The sequence below is a fragment of the Populus alba genome, chromosome 6, assembly GCF_005239225.2.
Source record: "Populus alba chromosome 6, ASM523922v2, whole genome shotgun sequence".
Taxonomy (NCBI): domain Eukaryota; kingdom Viridiplantae; phylum Streptophyta; class Magnoliopsida; order Malpighiales; family Salicaceae; genus Populus; species Populus alba.
In genome coordinates this window covers 10600686-10621711 of record NC_133289.1, presented here as the reverse complement: position 1 = coordinate 10621711, position 21026 = coordinate 10600686, and the positions used below count along the sequence as shown (strand labels likewise).

Genomic DNA, 21026 nt, shown 5'->3' with positions numbered 1-21026 from the left:
AATGCAATTAATTCTATGTCATGATTATTTTCTTAAATTAATTTATACTATTATAATTCATTTGAATATAAAGAAGAAAGAGAAATTAGATTGAAAGATATAAAGTAATTTATAATTTAAGGTATAGCAATAAAATCAAATAATTAATTGTTTGGCTTTTTGATAATAACAATAGTTTATATATATATAAAGGGTCTACAGCTTTTGTAAATTGTAATTGATAAATCAAACCAATGTCAATATTAAGGTGACCCGGGTTTAACCCTGGGTAAATCTCGACCCGACATCTAACCCTCCGGTTTAATGACGAGGATGGTTTCGAAAACCTTGAAAAAACAATTCCTTGGAGTGTCAGCCCATAAAGAAGAAGAAAATCAAAGTCCAAACACATCAAATTGGGCTTACAACAGGCCTCAACACTACAACGGGGGCAAAACCATTGTCTTAAACGACAACATGTGATAGCTTTGTCTAGTTCTGTAACGAAACGACAGCGGAAGTGCAAGCGGCACAACAACCTGATCCCATTTTGAGGTGAGAAATTAGTCACTCAAAGCAGCACTACCACTGGCTTTCTCTGCTTCTTTCTTTATCCAAGAAACCATTCCTTACTATCTTGTTCAGTGGAGTATATGATTTTAAGTTGTTGTCAGGATTCAGTCGAATGGAGGCTGGCAGGACTTTGCTTTCTTCATCTCCATCTTTTCCTACAAGAACCCACCTCAAGAATTCTCTCTCTTCTTCAGGTAACCTCTGAATTACCGGAACTTTGCAGCTTTCTTAAAGTCTATTCCTGTTATCTAGTTCTCTTTCTTCGGTTGCTAAAGAATATTAATTTTCATGATGTTGTAAATTTTTTTTATTTCTATTTATTTTCTACATTTTGTTAAGCAACTGATAGGGGACCTTCCTTTCTATAATAACTTATATATTATACATATTCATGAAACGTTTATTACTTTAGGATCATAGAAAAGCCCGTCATTGGCTCTCATGGGTGAAAGTCAACATCAGTGGGATTGTTGCCTAGGCTATTGTTGTTTTCCTTTGAATTAACTTGCATGTTGAGTGAGGTTTTATTGTATATCTACAGGAAATTATTCTTGTTTTCCTCGTTGTATTAGAAATTAGTTAATGGGTTTATGAGAATATTACCTCTTGTTTACGCTCTTAATTTTGCAGTTCTGATACTTCGGGAACAAGCAACTCCTGCTGTTTCTTCTATTCCAACCACTTCTACAGCTCAACATTTTCCTACTTCAGTTCTTTTACAAGAGCAGCGTGATGAGTTTAGGCCTCTCCAGAACATATTCAAGGAAGATAGAGCTTCTCAGGTTAGTTTTTCATTGTACAATGCACCAGACTAAAATATTGAAAAGATTCACATATAGTAAGGCACTTGTGTTTTAACGTTGATTCTTTACCTTGTTGCATGAGCTGACTGTATAATTGCTTGCTTTGAAGAATTTGCGGAGTTTCAAATGTTAGTGTCCTTGTTTGTGTAATTTTAAAAGAAAGAGACCTCGCCATGTTTGCTTATAGTCTCATGTAATCTCTTTGTCCATATCAACTCCTAATTTGTGCATTGTAAATTATTTGTCTGCCTCCGTTTCATTCAAGGCAACATTGGATAGGAGGAAGACAGAGATTGGGACATCAGGGCATGAAGGGAAGGACTCCGATGAGTTAGACCAGCTGGTAGAAAACTTTGAGTACCAGTTGCATCATTGGCCTGCTTATTGGAATCTGTAAGATGAATAAATCTTCATTTCCTGCCACTTGCATCAACTTCTTATGACTGTCACTTATTGTCCTGGATGGAATCCTTACATGGTGCTCTATTTTCTGTTAAAGATTGCCACCTTCACAAAAAGGGCAAAATCCATCCATGTCCTTGACCACGCAGTCTGTTACAAGTAGTACTGACAAGCTAATTGATGTGGAACCCACTGATGTTATTAACCTCGCGAAGAGAGCTTTGTCAGCCTCAAAACATGCGGCTTTTCTTGCTGATAACAACACTGATCTTGATAATTTGGCTTCCACTAGGTTTGTTTCCCCATTAATTTAATTCTAACTTACAAACTCTTTTGTTTCGGGACTGATACATAAAAGCTTTCCAGTTCATCAAGTTTTTCGCTTGAGGAGGTGAAAATTGTAAGGTCAAGAAGACATTTAGTGAGGCAGTCTCTAAATCGAAGGGCGCCGAAAACCAAAGATATGATTTTTGAGACCTATGAGTCTAAAAGTGCTGATGTACAGAAAAGGCCAAGCCAAGGATTTGATCCAAATGATCCCCTTAGATTGTTCCTGTGGGGTCCTGAAACAAAGCAACTTTTGACTGCTAAAGAGGAGTTTGAACTGATTGCTCAAATACAGGTGTATTTCCCAATCATATCTAATTTGAAATGGAGTTTTTCTTGAATGTTCTTCTTAAAAAGAGAAGATGCTTATTTATGGACAACCTTTTCCTTTTCCCTTTAAAATGAAAAATGAAAAATGAAAAATGAAACAGGATTTAATGAATTTGGAGGGGGTGAAGAATAGGCTTGAATCTCAGTTTGGTCGTGAACCAACCTTGGTTGAATGGGCTCAAGCTGTTGGTCTTAGTTGTCCTGTTTTGAAGTTACAACTTCACTCTGGTAACCGCAGCCGGGAGAAGCTGATTAATGCGAACTTACGGATGGTGGTTCACATAGCTAAACGTTATCAAAACCGTGGTCTTGGCCTTCAGGATTTACTGCAGGTTAGCTGAAACTTGTATTGCCTTCTGGGGTGCCTTTTTTTATTTTTTATTTTTTATCTGTATCAATGTGTAGATAAAACACGTAAATCTTGGTTTCTGTTTCTGGATGGGATAATTAAAATGTGGTTCTTGCATTTTTGTTGAATACTATTCTGAGTGAGGGGAGGGAATATGCAAATATTACTTGTTTGGTCTGATGGAAATATTAAAGAACCTTTTGCCCCAAAAATTGTTTGACGCACATGGTAGATACGCTAGAAATTTTTATACTAGATCATCCATTCATGTGCGTGCTGGAATATGATACAAAGCAAATAATTCTCCTAAACTTTTTCTAAATAGCTGGGGTGTTGTGCATGCCTTTACACTCATCCTGGTGGTATCATTATATTCCTTGTTGATCATACCATTTCTTTGTGGAACTAAAAAAAGGGAATAGCTGGAGAAACATGTCTGAGTTAGCTTGTTTTTTGAACTCAAGACTGAATGAGCATGAATTGTGATTCTCAAACTAAGCTTCTTTCTGTTTCTTTCCTAAAACTGCTATAGGAGGGAACTGTTGGTCTTATGAAGAGCATTGAGAAATTCAAACCGCAAGCTGGTTGCCGATTTGCCACTTATGCTTACTGGTGGATAAGACAAACTATTACAAAGGCTATATTTCAACATTCTAGGACAATTCGTTTACCGGTAATGACAATTTTCTCTCATAATTTCTGTTTCAACAAGAATTACTTGTCCATGTTTTTCTCCATTTTCCTTTATCTCTCACCATCTCTGGTGAGTTCACAAATGTCAATAATTTCAGCAATAAAATAATTGTTGTCGAGGATAAGAATCAATTTTACCTTTTTTGTCTAAATAAATTCTCGTTATTTTCTTGGCATGTAAAGTATGACGTTTTCTCACTGATATTCTAACAATGGCTGGACTTTTACTGTCTGAATTCCTGATGATTTATAACTTCAAAATGTATTTAAAAGCATGATGAGCTTTAATGCTCGCCTGAGAACTAATAACATTTTCTTTGTAGGAGAATGTCTATGGCCTCTTAGGAAAGGTGATGGAAGCAAAGAGGTCATATATTCAGGAAGGAAATCATCAACCAACCGCAGAAGAAATAGCAAGACGTGTTGGAATAGCTATTGACAAATTGGAAAAGTTGCTATGTTTTACAAGAACACCACTTTCGATGCAACAAACTGTGTGGTCTGACCAAAATACTACTTTTCAAGTAAATGTTTCTTTGTTCTCTCGTGTTTCATTTAATATCAACATTCTTGAGCTTCAAATAGAAAATTCCAGAGGGAAAGATACTTAATATAAGTATTTAGAACACTTAACATGCTATTTATTGTGCTCTTTGAAATCCCCATCAAGGCCTTAACTACTCTGTAAGTTTCCTGTGCCTGTAGCATACAATACTATTATGAGCTGCTCTATAAATAGCTATGCGAGTAATTCAAAGATCAATACGGCTTCCCTCAAAAGAAACAAAAAAAATCAGCACTGGAACATTTTGTTTACAAAAGATGATTTCAAATTTGGCAAATGGTTTCCTCTGTCAAATGCTTACTTGGCATGGGTCCTTTATCAAAACAAGTTTTCTCAAAATTGATTGAGAATTTGTAGAAATCATGCATTTCCTCTTTATATTGCAGGAGATAACTGCTGACACAGAAATCGAGATACCAGATATGAGTGTGTCAAAGCAACTGATGAGAAAACATATTCGTGGGCTCCTAAATATTCTCAGCTTAAAAGAGAGACGGATAATTAGGTTAAGGTTTGGCATTGAGGATGGAAAACAGAAATCACTTTCTGAGATTGGCAATGTGTTTGGGTTGTCTAAAGAGAGGGTACGGCAATTGGAGAGCCGTGCACTGTACAAGCTTAAGCAGTGTGTTGGCAGCCATGGCCTCGATGCTTATGCAGATTTACTTAGATGAAAGTTATTAAGGCAAACCATTTAAATGGATGTCATGTCGGCCTGGAATGGTTTTTCAGTGCCTCAAGCTTAGACTTCCAGTTTTTGTTAGGTGGAGATCATGCATTTTTATTGGCACAGGTCAAGTTTATGCTTCAATGTGCTAATGTTTCTGTACAGAAAAGTATAATCTTTGTTCTTTAAATCACCCGTATCTTTCTGTCCATAGTAGTCAGTAATTGCTTCCTAGTACTTTGGAAGTAGTGAATGATTTCTCGTTATAATGGGTGCTTGTGCTTCCATGGGTACCATGAGGTAGGAACTAAGAGCACTCATCTTTTAACACTTATTTCGACGGATTAATCTAGAAGTAATTAAAAAAAAAAACAAAAAAAACAAAATTTTACACTAACATACAATACCATAGAGGATTGTTACAGGGGTTGAAATGAACTTTTAGTGCTTCCATTCCCTACCACCCCGGCTCATTAGTGAATACAATCCGAAGTTTTTAGATTTATTATTCTATATTAGGTTAATCAAAGTTCAATAAGGTTTTATAATATAGGTTAGCAAATGCAATATGAATTTTGTTATTTATTGTTTTTTGACTTGTGAACTTTTTATCTGGTGATGATTCTTTTCCTAATAATGCAAGGAAATTCAAAATGATAGTATTGTTAACCACTTTTGAACTCATAAAAAATCAAGAAAAGAAAAAAAATAGAAAAAGAAAATTCAAAATACAAGAGGATATACATGAAGAAAGCCTAGAAGATTGTCCAAGTTGATGATGAATGACCAAAATGACAAGTGGAAAAGTTGGAAGACTAAAATGTATAAAATGTATAAAATTAGGAAACTTGACAATCCAATTCTGATTAAGAAAGGGTTCTATTGGTGAAAATATTTTTATTTGGGGTAAAGAAATGCAAATTTGGATAGGTAAGGATTTAATAAGAATTTTGGAAGGTTTAATTAATCTTATTGAGGACTTGATTGCATGGAAAATTATTTTTCGGAGTCAATTTAGGTGTTAATTGGAATAAATTAAAGTCTGGGGCCTTAATTGGTTTTTTGGGAGGTTTAATTGGATGAATCAGGGAATTAATCGTAAGAATATTGAAGCTTGATGGACAATTAGGGATTTGATTGAAAAAACTTAAAACCAAGGACCAAATTGAAAAAAAAGATGCGTGATTATAGGGGCTGAAATTGACCAAATCAAGGGCCAAATTACAAAAAATTAAAAGTTTGACGATCAATAAAGGGTTTAAGTGCACAAATCACAAACCAAGGGCTAAAACAAAAATGACGCTAAACTTTAGGGCTGATGATTGAGTTTGACATGAGTAAAATTGCATGAAATTAAAAGTTTAAGAGGAAATTACGGGTGCAATTAAAAGCAATTGGAAGAACAAAGACCAAAATGAAATTTGTCATATCCCAAATTAAAAGCTCTAATTTCTAGGGTTTAACCTAGATGACATGTTGTTCGACTACTATTTAGCTTCTTCTTGGCAGTTTTGACTGATCGAGTAAGCACCTTCAAGCGAATGAACGTGGTGTCACTGACCATCTTTAGGGCTGTAATCACCACCATTCATCTGAGAAATACCCCCTATACAAAGATTAGCTACTCTTATCAAACATTTACATCCTATTTTTTTTTCAATGAACTTAATAACATCTTATCCCTGATCAGCTATTATTGAATTTTTAGATTCTTGGTTGTTTGAGTTGTCACCTTAAAACGAATGAATGTAGAGCTAAAGACCTCTAAATGCAGCAAGAATGGATTCAATCAAAAGCCATGCTTCTCCTCTACCAAGCTTAAGTGGTCTTCGATGACGTTTACATCGGAATTGCTTTGAAGTCTCAAAATTAGTCAACTCAATCAGCCTTGACTAAGATACTTATTTATACAAAACCACTTAATTTTTTCGTGTGTTCACACTTAAAAATTTCTAAATGGTCTTATCAAGAGTCATAAATCTTTCATTCAAAATCAGGAGGTGAGAGATGCATGCCTTTATCTCCAAGCAAAAGAAAACCACTTAGACAAATTTGTTACAATACCATCATCCTAAAACCATTAAAGGATAGAGGTTTCAACTGTTAACATTTGTCCATAATTCTTCCATTTTGATCAAAAGGCTAGGCTATGACCAATTTATGTTTGAATCCATCAAGAACCTAAGAAAAATCCTATAAATATCCCTTGAGAAATGAAAAAAAAAGAGAAAAAATATAGAGAAACACACTTTAAAAAGATCCTGATGTGGAGGTTCAAGAGCCTAACATAAAGGGTCTAACAAGCTTTGAAAGAAAAAAAGATAGCGAAAAGAAAAGAAGGAAAAAAAAAAAGAGAACCAAAACAACAGTCCATAGCTAGAAATCTTGAAGAAGGTATAACCATGTAAAGTTCAAGGGTGAAGTCCATGTAGCTTTCCTATTCATTCTTTCTTAATGTTTAAACCTCTTTTGATGTTGTTTAAGCTTATCTTGCCTTTTTTGGTTTGATTTTGGTGCTGCAATAATCCAATGTTTTTTGGAAAATGGTTTTTTTTTCTTCTGTTTTTGGTCTTCTTTTAAGCATGTTTTAGATTGTTCAAGCTTTCATTATGATAGTTTGTTTTTAGTTTTGGTCAATAATGTATTAGAGAGGCTTACACTTAAGGCATGATTCTTAGTTTTTGATGCTTATTTGATTATGTTATTTTAGCACAATAACATGTTGATGATGTATTTGAGATATTTTTATTGGTATTTGAATCTGTTTTGTAATAAAACAATAAGTTGTTTTTGTTTGTGGGTTAGATATTTTGAAAGCATGTTGATTAATTTGATGTCTTTTAGTGCAAGTTCATGGTTCATACAAGTATGCTTTGACACATAATAAGTTTGTAAAATTCCTTAAGAATTTGACCAATATTTCAATAACTCTAAAAATTTTAATTCCTAAAAATTAATGGTAAATATTCTGATATAAATATTGGATTTACCAGTAGACTGGATTTAAGTACCAAGAGTTGACTAAAATTTTTTTTAGAATTATTTTAGATATTCAGCAATTTTAATTGACAATATTTTTCATCACAATACACGAGTTGTGAAAAACATTTTCGCCTTTCAAGATAGGTGAACCCCATCATGGCACTCACATGGATTCTTTCTATAAAAATTTACCTTGGTATATGAGCCTATAATAAATTAAAAAAGATATTGCTTTATTACTTGAGTTGTTGATAGATAATGCTCGTGTTATCGATATGAGATTATATGATAAGGATGAAATTTGTTGGAATTTATTAGGATATATACCTCATAATGAAGCTATTAAGAAAGATTACATTAAGTTTAAGTTGCTACAAGAGAATTTCTTACACATACCTCTAAATAACCCCACAGGTAAAATGTTGCACAAATATACATACCTCTAAATAACCCCACAGGTAAAATGTTGCACAAATATGCTAGAGTGTACATCATACATATGTTTGGCAACATGTTATTTATGGTCTGGCTAACAATATAGTGCTAGTCATATTTCAACTGTTATTGGAAGATTTTGAGCTGATTATGAGATGTAGGTAGGGATGTGCAATGCTTGGCTATCTATATCGTTAATTATGTCATTATTACATGGTTGGCTCGAAACAAATTAAGGGTTGTTCACTAATGTTACAAGATAATTATTTTAGATTTGTATAAGTCTAGGAGATTTCATCAAAATCCAACCCAAGTTAATCATTCTACCACAACGAGCAAGATATGCACTGCATTAGCCTTGTTGTAACCCATTTTTGGTCCCCACATAAAAATAATAAATACCAAAAAAAAAACCCGAAACAGTGCCGTTTTGACAGCACTGTGGGTCTTCTGCTTCCCCTGGACGCGCGAGGCAGGGGAAGAAGAAGATTTTCTTCCCCACTTTTCGCCTAATTTCTTTCCCGGCTTTGGCGCAATAAGACGCCCACAATTCAGCCACTTGCATGCTTTTAAAGGATAGTGGAGGGGCGGCCACTGTTGGCCGCCCCACCACGTCGGCCTCCCCTGTTTTCCTATAAATACAGGAGGGTGGCCGAGAAAAAAGAAAAGAAAAGAGAGAAGACCAAGAGACGGGGAAGAGAAGAGAAGGGAGAGCAAAGAGAGGGAGAAGAGGGAGAAGAGAGGAGAGAAGGCAGAGAAGAGAAAGGAAGAAGCAGAGAAGAAAACAGAGGAGAGAGAGAAGGAAAACGCAGAGCCACCGCCGGCCACCCCACTGTCAGCGCCGCTTCCTGTCGCCACCGCTTCCTTATCTTGTTTTACTGTTCATCTTCTTGCATGCAGAACGTGCACTCTGCACGTTCTGCAAGCCATGAATTAATTACCCGGTTACTGTGTGCACAGTAACCAGCCCATTTGGGCCTGGGCTGGGACGTCAGCCAGCCCATGTAAATGGGCCAGGTTTGGCCCAACCCATGCAATTGGGCCTGATCCGGCCCATTGTAAAAAAATAGAAAAAAAATATTATTGTTTTAAAAAAATATTTATGATGTTCCCACTGTTGATTTATGTTATTTTTATTAATATTGGGTAGTATTTTTATGTCGTAAAAATACAAATCTGGTATTAAACTACCCGGTTTTTCATCAAAAACTTCCAAAAATACAAAAAAAATTAAAAAAAAAGGAGAAAAAATGTTTTTGTGCATACGACCAAGTGTCTCAAAGCTAAAAAATCATATTGTATTTTTCATACACCAAAAAAACAATGTTTTAGCATGCATTTTGGCTTTAATAACCAGTTTATTAAAGTCAAGAGAATATTGGCCAAAATTTAAAAAACAACAAAAAAATTTATTTTGTTTGTCTCTTAGTATTCGAGGTATGACATTATATGTAATGCATATTCTGGATATTAATTCTTTTTTTTTTCCGGACAATCGAACCTGGGGTATGACATTACATGTAATGCGTATTCCGAACAATTACAAACCACAACAAGACTTTAGATTTTATCAGACAAAACAATGCAGCTTATCTTAGGTAGGGCGTAGTTGGGGTGCTAATACCTTCCCTTTACGCAACCAGTCTCCGTACCCGATCTCTAAAGACCAGTTAAGGTTCCTAGTAACCAGAATACTAGGTGGCGACTCCCAGTCCATATTTTCACATATAGAGACAAGAATTCCTTGTCTCTCCTTATTTGCCAGGAATACATATTCCGATTATTTTTCCTTGAGGGTGGACGATCGCCGCGCCGCCGCACACGTGCGACAGAATGGCGACTCCACTGGGGATCTTGTGGACTAAGCTTTGTTTTTGTCTAATTATTGTGTTTTTTTGTTGTGGTTTTCATGTTTATTGTTTAAATATGCATTTCCTTTATTTATTTCTCACGCGCTTTAATTTTTGTACATATTTGTTCATGCATTGTATAGAACTGCCTCATGCATCACATGCTTTGTATTTTTAAGCACACACAAGCTTCTAAGTTAAGTGGGGAATTAACGATCTGCCCTTGACTATTGGTCGGGTTCAGATGCGTGAAACACCCAACTCATATCTGAGAGCCTGCTTGGTAATGGTGGGCATACGTCACTGGGCAGATATGAGACCCTTTTGAGACCAAGTAGAAAACCTATTCATGAATAGACCCTGTCTTTAGTTTGTATGCGCTATCTTTCTTTACAGAACATGTCATACAAAAATAATAATAAAAAAAAACCATGTCACCCCTTGAAGGGCAAGTGCATCATATAAATTACATGTTCATACATTTAACATGCATACATGCCAGATTGAAATATAGGTCCCCAAAAAGTCTACAACACCCGACTTCGAGCAAGAAACATGGAAGATGAAGAGCGTGCTCAACGTGAGGCCTATTTGCACGACGAGTTGGAGTCTCTGAAAATAAGTGTGGCTCACCTCACTAGCTTACTTAAGAAAACATTAAGAAATACCTCTGATGAAGGTCCTTCTAATCGACCGATCACCTTTGCTCCGACTCCTACTACAGTTCAACCTGAGGAAAGAATGAGCGAACATGGTCAAGAACCTCAGCAAAATCCAACATTTGTGCAGTCAACGACACCTACACCATCCCCAACAGTCATGAAGGCATCTGCTAATGAGTCCCACAAGGCTAAGTCATCTGATAGCATTGATCAAGCTAAGATAGAGGCGTTGGAAGCCAGACTCAAAGCCATTGAAGGGATAGACTTATATGACCCGGTCCAGGCAGCAGAGATGTGTTTGGTCCCAAATGTGGTTGTCCCAAAGAAATTTCGTGTTCCTGAATTCATCAAATACAGTGGAACACAATGCCCCATGACCCATCTCAGGTCCTACTGCAATAAAATGGCTGAGGTAGTACATGATGAAAAACTACTAATTCACTTTTTCCAAGACAGTTTAAGTGGGGCAACTTTGAGTTGGTACATGAGATTGGATAACACAAAAATTCGCAACTGGAAAAATCTTGTGGATGCTTTCGTCAAGCAATACAAGTACAACATGGACATTGCGCCCGACAGAACCAGTTTGTCCAATATAGAGAAAAAGGATAAAGAAAGCATAAGGGAATATGCTCAAAGATGGCGAGAATTAGCTGCTCAAGTACATCCCCCACTTTTGGACAAAGAGATGGTCTCTTTATTTGCCAACACACTCAAAGCACCATATTACGAACATATGATGGGTAGTTCAGCCCAACAATTCACTGATGCTGTGATAGTGTGTGAACGCATAGAGCAAGGTGTTAAGAGTGGTAGAATTGTTGCACCAACCGAGAAAAGAGGCGTCGAAAGAAAAGAGGTTCACCATGTTGAAGATGGCTACATGGGTAAAACAAATACATCCCGAAATTACCATACTTCATCCCAAATTACCAACATCAAAAAACCTGAACCCCAAAACTTTCAAGCCAAAAGCCAAATTGGAAATTTCCAAAGGGTTCAAGAACAACTACCTCCACTACCGTTACCCCTGAATGAGATGTATCAAAAGCTATTGAGCATCGGACAAATAGCTCCAGAACCTCTGAGACCTCTGCAACCACCTTATCCTAATTGGTACAAGCCAGAACTCAATTGTGAATACCATGCCGGTATTACTGGGCATAGCATCTATACCTGCAACGCCTTCAAGAGAAAGCTTCTGCAATTAATCAAGGCTGGGTGGATAGAATTGGAAGATGCCCCCAATATGAATACAAACCCGCTGCCTAATCATGCTTGAAGCATATTAGGATGGAATGTTTGGGGCATTGGAAAGCATCAATGGTCTAACATGATAGCTTGAATTTTGTAGAACTCAAATTTTGACCGTGGTGTTGTTCTGCATTGTCTTTGAGTCCTCTACGCAGAGCTTTTGAGAGGAGGTAGCCTATGAACAGATTCGCCAAAATAGAGGAATGAAGCCTGCCTTGTTATTGCCTTTTGTTAATGCTTTTGAACAAGACTCTCTCTGTTCATGAGCTTCTCTTGTGAAATAAGATCATGTGTTTTCCTGTGTTCACATCACATTCTTCTTTGTTGTTATTACATGTAAATAACATTTTGAGCGCAACTTTGCTCACAAAACTACAACATGAAGAACCCTTTGGTGTTCCTTTCTTCCAAACCCATACATTAATCTCATATGTTTTCAAGGATATTTTTTTGAGACCTCCAAAGTGAGTACAAAAAAACAAAAATCGTGTTGATATTTGTCCAAAAACAAATGCATTTTGAAAATTCAAGTGATTCCTTAAATAGGTACACATATACCTAGAAAACTTGAAAGAAAAAAAGACAACAAAGATAAACAACACTATGAGGTGACTCAAAAGCCGAGTTTTATTTGACTGAATAAATCATTTGGCATACGCGCATGAAAGCAAGACCTATCGATCCTCAATGCATGAGTTTGAGATGAGGAAAGGCCATCTTTGATAATCCTTTCACAAGGCTAAAAAATATCCATTGCAGTCCCATTTTGAGCCTAGTAATGTTTTTTGGAAATAACCTTGACTAGGATCACACCCCACACTAGGGGGCAAAATAATAGAGTTTTTACCCATCCAGACAAAGCAGCGAAGATGGGTGCTGGATTTGATCATGTCATTTTTAATCTTTCATTATCATCTAAATGAAGCAGTGATTGGTTAAGAAAAGAAAAGAAGAAGATCTAAAGGATCGAAAAGATTTGAGCTTCTCATACAAACAACTGATATGATTGTGCTCAACCAAACAAAAATGGAGAAAACAAAGAGAAAAGCCCAAACCCGACACTGGGGGGCAGGACAAATCATTTTTGAAAAAAAAAATCCAAAAGACAAAAGGTCAGGAAACAAGCACAAGTGATCCCTAGTCTTGAAATCCCTTAAACACCTTTTAAGCCTGCAACATATCCATTTTCTTCGTAATCAATAGCCAAAGCCTACATTACATACCTGATAAAGCCCTTTCTGATCAAAGGCAAGCAATCTAGATTGGTAGGTAGTGCTTTCATGTGCAAGTCAAATCATTATTCATGCAAATAAAATAAATGCTTTGACTCATTTCGGTTCTCAATAACCCTCAAATTGACATTTAAACCTTTTGTGACCAACCAGATGTCACTTCATCTTTTAACCAAAAGCAAAAAGCTTTTATCACTTCAAGAAACCTGTCTATAAGAATCGCTTGATTTTTTAGAACAAGTTTATTTTGAACCAATATCAAAATCATTTTTGTGATTGGAATAACTTGGAAGTTCCAAAAATTTTGCATGAAAACATTCATTGTACAAAAAACCCAAACTTACTTTCACATATCCTCACCCCAAACTAAACCCAAGTTGAACACTTGGGGGGCATGATCAAGCTGAGGGGCAATCAAAAACACATGGTAGGGCTGACTCCATGATTCCTGTTCTAAGGAAAATGTCGGGCAAAATTGATAACCCTTAAGATAAAGGGTGAAGGACAAAGATGTATGATGACATCAAACCATTCTCAAAGGTCAAGATCACAAGATGTAACCTGAGTAAGCAAAAGTGGAAAAGCCATCGAAGTTTACTACCAACACTACAACTTTTGAGAGAAAACAAAGACACCATGAAGAAATGGGGGCCTATATTTCTCAGGTAAGTATACATGCATATCAATCATAATGCATTTGCTTTTCAACATTGACAATCAGTGTATCAACTTTTAGGTAGTGCATTTTTTAACCTTACCACTTGTTTGAATGCGCCTTTGAGCCTTCACTTCCTTTTGAGTGCGCCTTTGAGCCCTCAACTTCCATTTTGAGTGCGCCTTTGAGCCCTCATCCCTTGGGTAGTGCGTTTTCTAACCCTACCTCCATTTTGAGTGCGCCTTTGAGCCCTCACCTCCTTTTGAGTGCGCCTCTGAGCCCTCACCTCCATTTTGAGTACGCCTTTGAGCCCTCATCCCTTTGGTAGTGCGTTTTCTAACCCTACCTCCGTTTGAGTGCGCCTTTGAGCCCTCACCTCCTTTTGAGTGCGCCTTTGAGCCCTCATCCCTTGGGTAGTGCGTTTTCTAACCCTACCTCCCTTTGAGTGCGCCTTTGAGCCCTCAACTCCTTTGGTAGTGCGTTTTTCTAACCCTACCTCTTTTCGAGTGTGCCTTTAAGCCCTCACCATCCAATTCTTCATATTTTTTTCATCTGGGTAGGTCACCCATTACAATGAGACCACTCTTTACTTTTATGTTTGGGCAGGTCGCCCATGAAAATAGACCAATGTCAGTGTAAGTGTGTGGGCTGGTCGCCCCTGAAAATAGACCACCTTAAGTATGTGTTGGGCAGCTTGCCCGTGAAAATATACCATCTTTCTTCAAAAACAAAGGGTTTGAACACACAGGTTTTTGGTTCTGGTTAGAGGGGATTGCCGAAAGGAATCTCAGTCTATCCCAACCACACAAAGGTTTTTGGTTCTGGTTAGAGGGGATTGCCGAATGGAATCTCAGTCTATCCCAACCACACACAGGTTTTTGGTTCTGGTTAGAGGGGATTGCCGAAAGGAATCTCAGTCTATCCCAACCACACAGAGGTTTTTGGTTCTGGTTAGAGGGGATTGCCGAATGGAATCTCAGTCTATCCCAACCACACATAGGTTTTTTGGTTCTGGCTAGAGGGGATTGCCGAAAGGAATCTCAGTCAATCCCACACACAGGTTTTTGGTTCTGGTTAGAGGGGATTGCCGAAAGGAATCTCAGTCTATCCCAACCACACAGAGGATTTTGGTTCTGGTTAGAGGGGATTGCCGAAAGGAATCTCAGTCTATCCCAACCACACAAGATTTTGGTTCTGGCTAGAGGGGATTGCCGAAAGGAATCTCAGTCTATCCCAACCACACAAGATTTTGGTTCTGGCTAAAGGGGATTGCCGAAAGGAATCTCAGTCTATCCCAACCACACATAGGTTTTTTTGGTTCTGGCTAGAGGGGATTGCCGAAAGGAATCTCAGTCTATCCCAACCACAGAGGATTTTGGTTCTGGCTAGAGGGGATTGCCGAAAGGAATCTCAGTCTATCCCAACCACACACAGGATTTTGGTTCTGGTTAGAGGGGATTGCCGAAAGAAATCTCAGTCTATCCCAACCACACAGGATTTTGGTTCTGGTTAGAGGGGATTGATGAAAGGAATCTCAGTCTATCCTAACCACACACACATAATATTTTAGGTTCTGGTTAAAGGGGGATAGGCGAAAGGAATCTCAGTTTAGCCCAACCACATACAGGACTTTGGGTCCGGTTGAAGTTTTAGGTCAATCAAATTTTGAGACGACCAGTTTCGGAAGACCAATGTTATTTTATCTTTACAACACTTACTATGCACAAAGTTTTGCTCCGTAAGCATTGTAAAGAGGGGGCAACTGTTGTAACCCATTTTTGGTCCCCACATAAAAATAATAAATACCAAAAAAAAAAAACCCGAAACAGTGCCGTTTTGACAGCACTGTGGGTCTTCTGCTTCCCCTGGACGCGCGAGGCAGGGGAAGAAGAAGATTTTCTTCCCCACTTTTCGCCTAATTTCTTTCCCGGCTTTGGCGCAATAAGACGCCCACAATTCAGCCACTTGCATGCTTTTAAAGGATAGTGGAGGGGCGGCCACTGTTGGCCGCCCCACCACGTCGGCCTCCCCTGTTTTCCTATAAATACAGGAGGGTGGCCGAGAAAAAAAAAAAAAAGAGAGAAGACCAAGAGACGGGGAAGAGAAGAGAAGGGAGAGCAAAGAGAGGGAGAAGAGGGAGAAGAGAGGAGAGAAGGCAGAGAAGAGAAATGAAGAAGCAGAGAAGAAAACAGAGGAGAGAGAGAAGGAAAACGCAGAGCCACCGCCGGCCACCCCACTGTCAGCGCCGCTTCCTGTCGCCACCAGCAGCTCCGCCATCAACGACAGCCACCACAGGTCAGCCCTCAACCCCTTATCTTGTTTTACTGTTCATCTTCTTGCATGCAGAACGTGCACTCTGCACGTTCTGCAAGCCATGAATTAATTACCCGGTTACTAATTAATTCACTGGTTACTGTGCACACAGTAACCCGATTACTATGTGCACAGTAACCAGCCCATTTGGGCCTGGGCTGGGACGTCAGCCAGCCCATGTAAATGGGCCAGGTTTGGCCCAACCCATGCAATTGGGCCTGATCCGGCCTATTGTAAAAAAATAGAAAAAAATATTATTGTTTTAAAAAAAAATATTTATGATGTTCCCACTGTTGATTTATGTTATTTTTATTAATATTGGGTAGTATTTTTATGTCGTAAAAATACAAATCTGGTATTAAACTACCCGGTTTTTCATCAAAAACTTCCAAAAATACAAAAAAATTAAAAAAAAGGAGAAAAAATGTTTTTGTGCATACGGCCAAGTGTCTCAAAGCTAAAAAATCATATTGTATTTTTCATACACCAAAAAAACAATGTTTTAGCATCCATTTTGGCTTTAATAACCAGTTTATTAAAGTCAAGAGAATATTGGCCAAAATTTCAAAAACAACAAAAAAATTTATTTTGTTTGTCTCTTAGTATTCGAGGTATGACATTATATGTAATGCATATTCTGGATATTAATTCTTTTTTTTCCGGACAATCGAACCTGGGGTATGACATTACATGTAATGCGTATTCCGAACAATTACAAACCACAACAAGACTTTAGATTTTATCAGACAAAACAATGCAGCTTATCTTAGGTAGGGCGTAGTTGGGGTGCTAATACCTTCCCTTTACGCAACCAGTCTCCGTACCCGATCTCTAAAGACCAGTTAAGGTTCCTAGTAACCAGAATACTAGGTGGCGACTCCCAGTCCATATTTTCACATATAGAGACAAGAATTCCTTGTCTCTCCTTATTTGCCAGGAATACATATTCCGATTATTTTTCCTTGAGGGTGGACGATCGCCGCACCGCCGCACACGTGCGACAAGCCTCATTAGATGTGAATTACGAATATGCATTTTATTTGTTTCCGTAATATTATTTTTTAAATCAAATTGTTAAGGTACATTCTATGTTTTAAATAGTTACATACTGAGAGGATGCAGTATAAGTAGCTCCTCCATTTTGCAGTGAGGGTAGGGACATATAGAGATCAACGGTTTCAATACATTATTTTATGATAGTCGAGTTATGTTGTCTTGATAATGTTATAAGGTAGTTTGGATTACATCAACATATATTACTTGATGTTGATACCAATAATCAATTGCATGATATTAGTAATTGAGAATGTATATAATTTTTTTCAATCCATGGGATGCGAGGAGGGTGCAAATTGATAAAGCCCTTGTTTGGCATTGCGTTCCAAACATGGGTGACCAAATTTTGAAAAAAAATCAATTTTGTTTAAAAATTAATTTGTTAAAAATATTATTGGATTGTTTTAATGTGCTGATATAAAAAATAATTTTAAAAAATAAAAAAATATTATTTTAATATATTTATGAGCAAAAAATTACTTTAAAAAACAACCGCTACTATAATCCAAGATATCCCCTAAGAGCAATATCCAACCATTGCAGTTGATATCTACATGCATATCAGGCACTGGTTTATCAAATAGCCATGGAAATGAATTTTGAGGTGTCTACCTGTGCATTACGAGCCTTATCCACAAAAATAAATGTCTTGTGTATGTATTATAAACTGATTTTTTTTTTGAAATATATAATACATGGCATTTCTTTATACCGGAGGGGGGTGGGGGTTAAAGCGTTGCTACTGCAATTCATGCATAACCAAAGAGGCTCTATGCACCTGTGCCACCATTCAGTTGAAAGACCGAGGAGCACACAATATTAGATAAGGACAAATATGTGATTTCCATGATGTAGGGCCATTAACAAGCACTTAGAAACAAATTTCTATCCATAGAAATGATTAGATGCAGTTAAATTATAAGATAAAGTTAGATGTGATTAGATGATGTTATATTTTTAATGAATTTACTGAGTTGTATTTTCTTCAAATATAAGTTTGCATTTTATCTCGATTTTATAGAATAAACAAGTATAAAAAACAGAGTTGTAACGCAATCTATATTCTTTTGGTCGGTTACACTACTAGGGGTAGCAAAACATAAGCTATTGCACCACTTCAGATAGAACAACTCTTTAAAAAATTTATTAGGTTGGTTGCTAGAATTTCTGAAGTGTGCTGGTTCATCAAAATATTATAATAATTGTGCTAGATTTTTTTTTAAAAGAAAACTTTGAACCTAGGTGTCATGGAAGTTTTTTATTAATTGTAATAGTTCATGTTGAAATTTGAAATTTTTTTTATTTAATGATATAATAATAAAAATATATGCTTGTAAAATTATATGCCAACCAAATATTGGTATATTTGAGACTATAATAACCTTATAGAAAACATTATTATGAAAACTAATTCAAAATTAACAAAATACTAAAGGAAGAAATTGCTAAACAAAAAGGCTAAAAAAGATTCAATTAAGAGAAAGAAAAATTGACAGATGGAATTTGAAAACAAAGAAACTATTTGGCATTGTTATTAAACCCGACTTAGTGGTTCAACCTTGAAACCTGTCAACCTGACCCTTTATCTAGCTCGGATTTAAAATTAATCTACATGGAAGTTGCCCTTATATGATGCAATTGACTTTGAGTGTACAAAGACAAACTGAATGACCTGTAAAAATATAAATTGGCTTTATAAAAAAAATTCAAGATGATAATTTTTTTAATATTGAGATGACAATAAATTAAATTGACCTGAGCTTCACAGCTTAACTCGTCAAACCCGCAACCGAGATCATGGATTATATTGGGTTTAAAATTATTTTTTTATTTAATGATATGATAACAAAAATAAACGCTTAAAAAATTAAAAATAGATAAAAAATATTAGGACATTTGTTTAATATTATGATAACCTCATATAAATGAAGCTAAAACAAATTATTTAATCAATTCAAAATCAATAAGAATTAAATTGAAAGAAAAAAGCCAAAAACACATTCAATTGAAAGAAGATAAAATTAAAAATAAAAATAAAAAGGAAGAGGGGGATCTTCTTTACTATTCATATAAATAGTGAAGTAGGTGGTGAAAACTCAATTTTTCTTAGTATAATAGTTAATTTCTAAATAAATTAAAAAATTAATCTCATATAATTAGATCCAAAAAAGAATTAAATAAAAAAGGGGGTAAAGTCAATGGACTAATTTGTAAAAAATAATAATGAAATAAAAGAGAGAAAGAAGCACCAAATCAAAAAGAAAAAAATCCCTAACCAATTTGTTTTTATTTTATTTTATTTTATTTTTAAGTGAGGTGCTTTAGTGAAACACAATCGCAGAATCCAAGTTTATTAGACGTGTAAGGTAATATATAAACATACACCCAAAAAAAAAAAAGCCTTCTTAGAAGCATTCTCATTTTATCAATTATTTACTCATTGTATTTTAAAAAAAATTATTAAAGCTTTTTAATCATGGAAAAAAACCTACTCGACACCGATTGGGTATACCCCAATAAAATCATGGAAATCAATTTTTCTTGTAAAAAAAAAAAAAATCTTAATCCAAGAGTTTAAATTGTTAAGTGAGGTTCTAAGATACAATTTATTATCTAACACACCCTCTCAAGTGAAAGCCTTTTGGGTTTAAAACTTGCACATGCTTATACTACCCTGTGTTATTAATTAGATTTTAAATAGAAGAGAGAATGAGTGTAGTGAGATTCGAACTCACGACTGTTTGGTCATTAAGGTTTTGATACTTTGTCTTACCTAAAAGGTTAAGCTGTTAGATAAAGTTCCAATAATAATTTTATATTATTCTCCAACACACCCCCTCAAATGAAAGCCTTATAAGTTTAAAATTTATACAGGCATCTTGTGCTATTAATTTTATCAAATACAATAAAAATGGTAAGATTCAAAATTATGACTACTTGATTAATAAGACTCTGATACCATGTAATTGTCTCAATTCAAAAATTTAAACTGTTAGATAATGCTCTAAGTGTTGTGATAAAATAAAATGAAGAACAGAAAAAAAAAAAAAAAAAACCTTGAGGCGTGTACAGACATTGTCCTTAAAGATATTACCTTAACACAAGGGTATCTTCTATGAACTAACAAGTTTGTCCTCTAAAACGAGGGTTATAGAAACAACCAGGTCAAAATCGAAAGAGAATACTAGCAAGCTTTGCAAACACAGGAAAATACTATGGTTTTTTCAGTACACCATTATTATAAGAGTGCATGGTATATATAGGCTGCTAACATGTAACAAACATGTAATAGTTATGCAGAAAATAAATTAGAGAATTAAAGAGTTATTACAACAGTTCAAAAAATAAAATAGCTATTAGGGAATTAAAGAGTTTTAGTTGTTAAACTTTTTTTTCTTTTTTTAAATTGTTAGTATTTTATGACCGTTAGAAAATTAATTTTAAATGTTTAAAAAATTATAATTTCAGTTTAAGGGTCAAAAACAAATTATTACTGGAGACAAAAGGTTCAGAAAGTACAGGCGTTGCTTCGTACACAGGAGGGGCAACCAAAGGTTTTCCTCTTGCTCGGCTCAACCTTATACGTGCGAGCCACTATCTTTTCTTTGTTGGTTATTATTTCATATTAAAGTTCATTATATACACACACTAAATAAAAGTTTTATTTTTCAAATATAGGATATAAAACTCTATATATGTTTATGTTTACAAGAAGTTATTTTTTTTTAATATGAATTTTGAAATATACTGCATTATACACGATGGTAAAAGTACTTTTAACAAGACGCAATGGGACCTAGGCGAACTTAATATTTTCAGGTGAAATGGCAGGAGCATTGGTCCATACCGTGCCTGATCAATTGCTGCACCTTCCTTCCTGACAGCCAGTGGGTTACCTT

General features: G+C 35.9%; 1 protein-coding gene across 3 annotated transcripts; it reads left to right on the top strand.

The window, feature by feature from the left end:
- The first annotated feature begins 462 nt into the window (after window positions 1-462).
- On the top strand, window positions 463-4887 carry LOC118048318 (RNA polymerase sigma factor sigF, chloroplastic). Of its 3 annotated transcripts, none has more exons than XM_035057931.2 (10): window positions 463-534; window positions 654-746; window positions 1183-1334; window positions 1621-1748; window positions 1855-2049; window positions 2124-2379; window positions 2516-2746; window positions 3296-3436; window positions 3780-3980; window positions 4408-4887. In XM_035057931.2, exons 2-10 carry the CDS (start codon window positions 665-667, stop codon window positions 4693-4695), a joined length of 1674 nt encoding a protein of 557 aa, XP_034913822.1. In that variant the 5' UTR covers window positions 463-534; window positions 654-664; the 3' UTR covers window positions 4696-4887. The 3 variants fall into 3 exon arrangements, with proteins under 3 accessions (XP_034913822.1, XP_034913823.1, XP_034913821.1); XM_035057932.2 differs by having other exon boundaries at window positions 474-534; window positions 661-746; XM_035057930.2 differs by lacking the exon at window positions 463-534 and having other exon boundaries at window positions 541-746.
- The last annotated feature ends 16139 nt before the right edge of the window (window positions 4888-21026 follow it).

Coding starts and splice junctions, on each gene's coding strand:
- LOC118048318 (XM_035057931.2), top strand. CDS start 665: ATGGAGGCTGGCAGGACTTTGCTTTCTTCATCTCCATCTTTTCCTACA. Junction 2,050..2,123: donor GATAATTTGGCTTCCACTAG/GTTTGTTTCCCC, acceptor AAAGCTTTCCAG/TTCATCAAGTTTTTCGCTTG. Junction 3,981..4,407: donor ACCAAAATACTACTTTTCAA/GTAAATGTTTCT, acceptor TTTATATTGCAG/GAGATAACTGCTGACACAGA.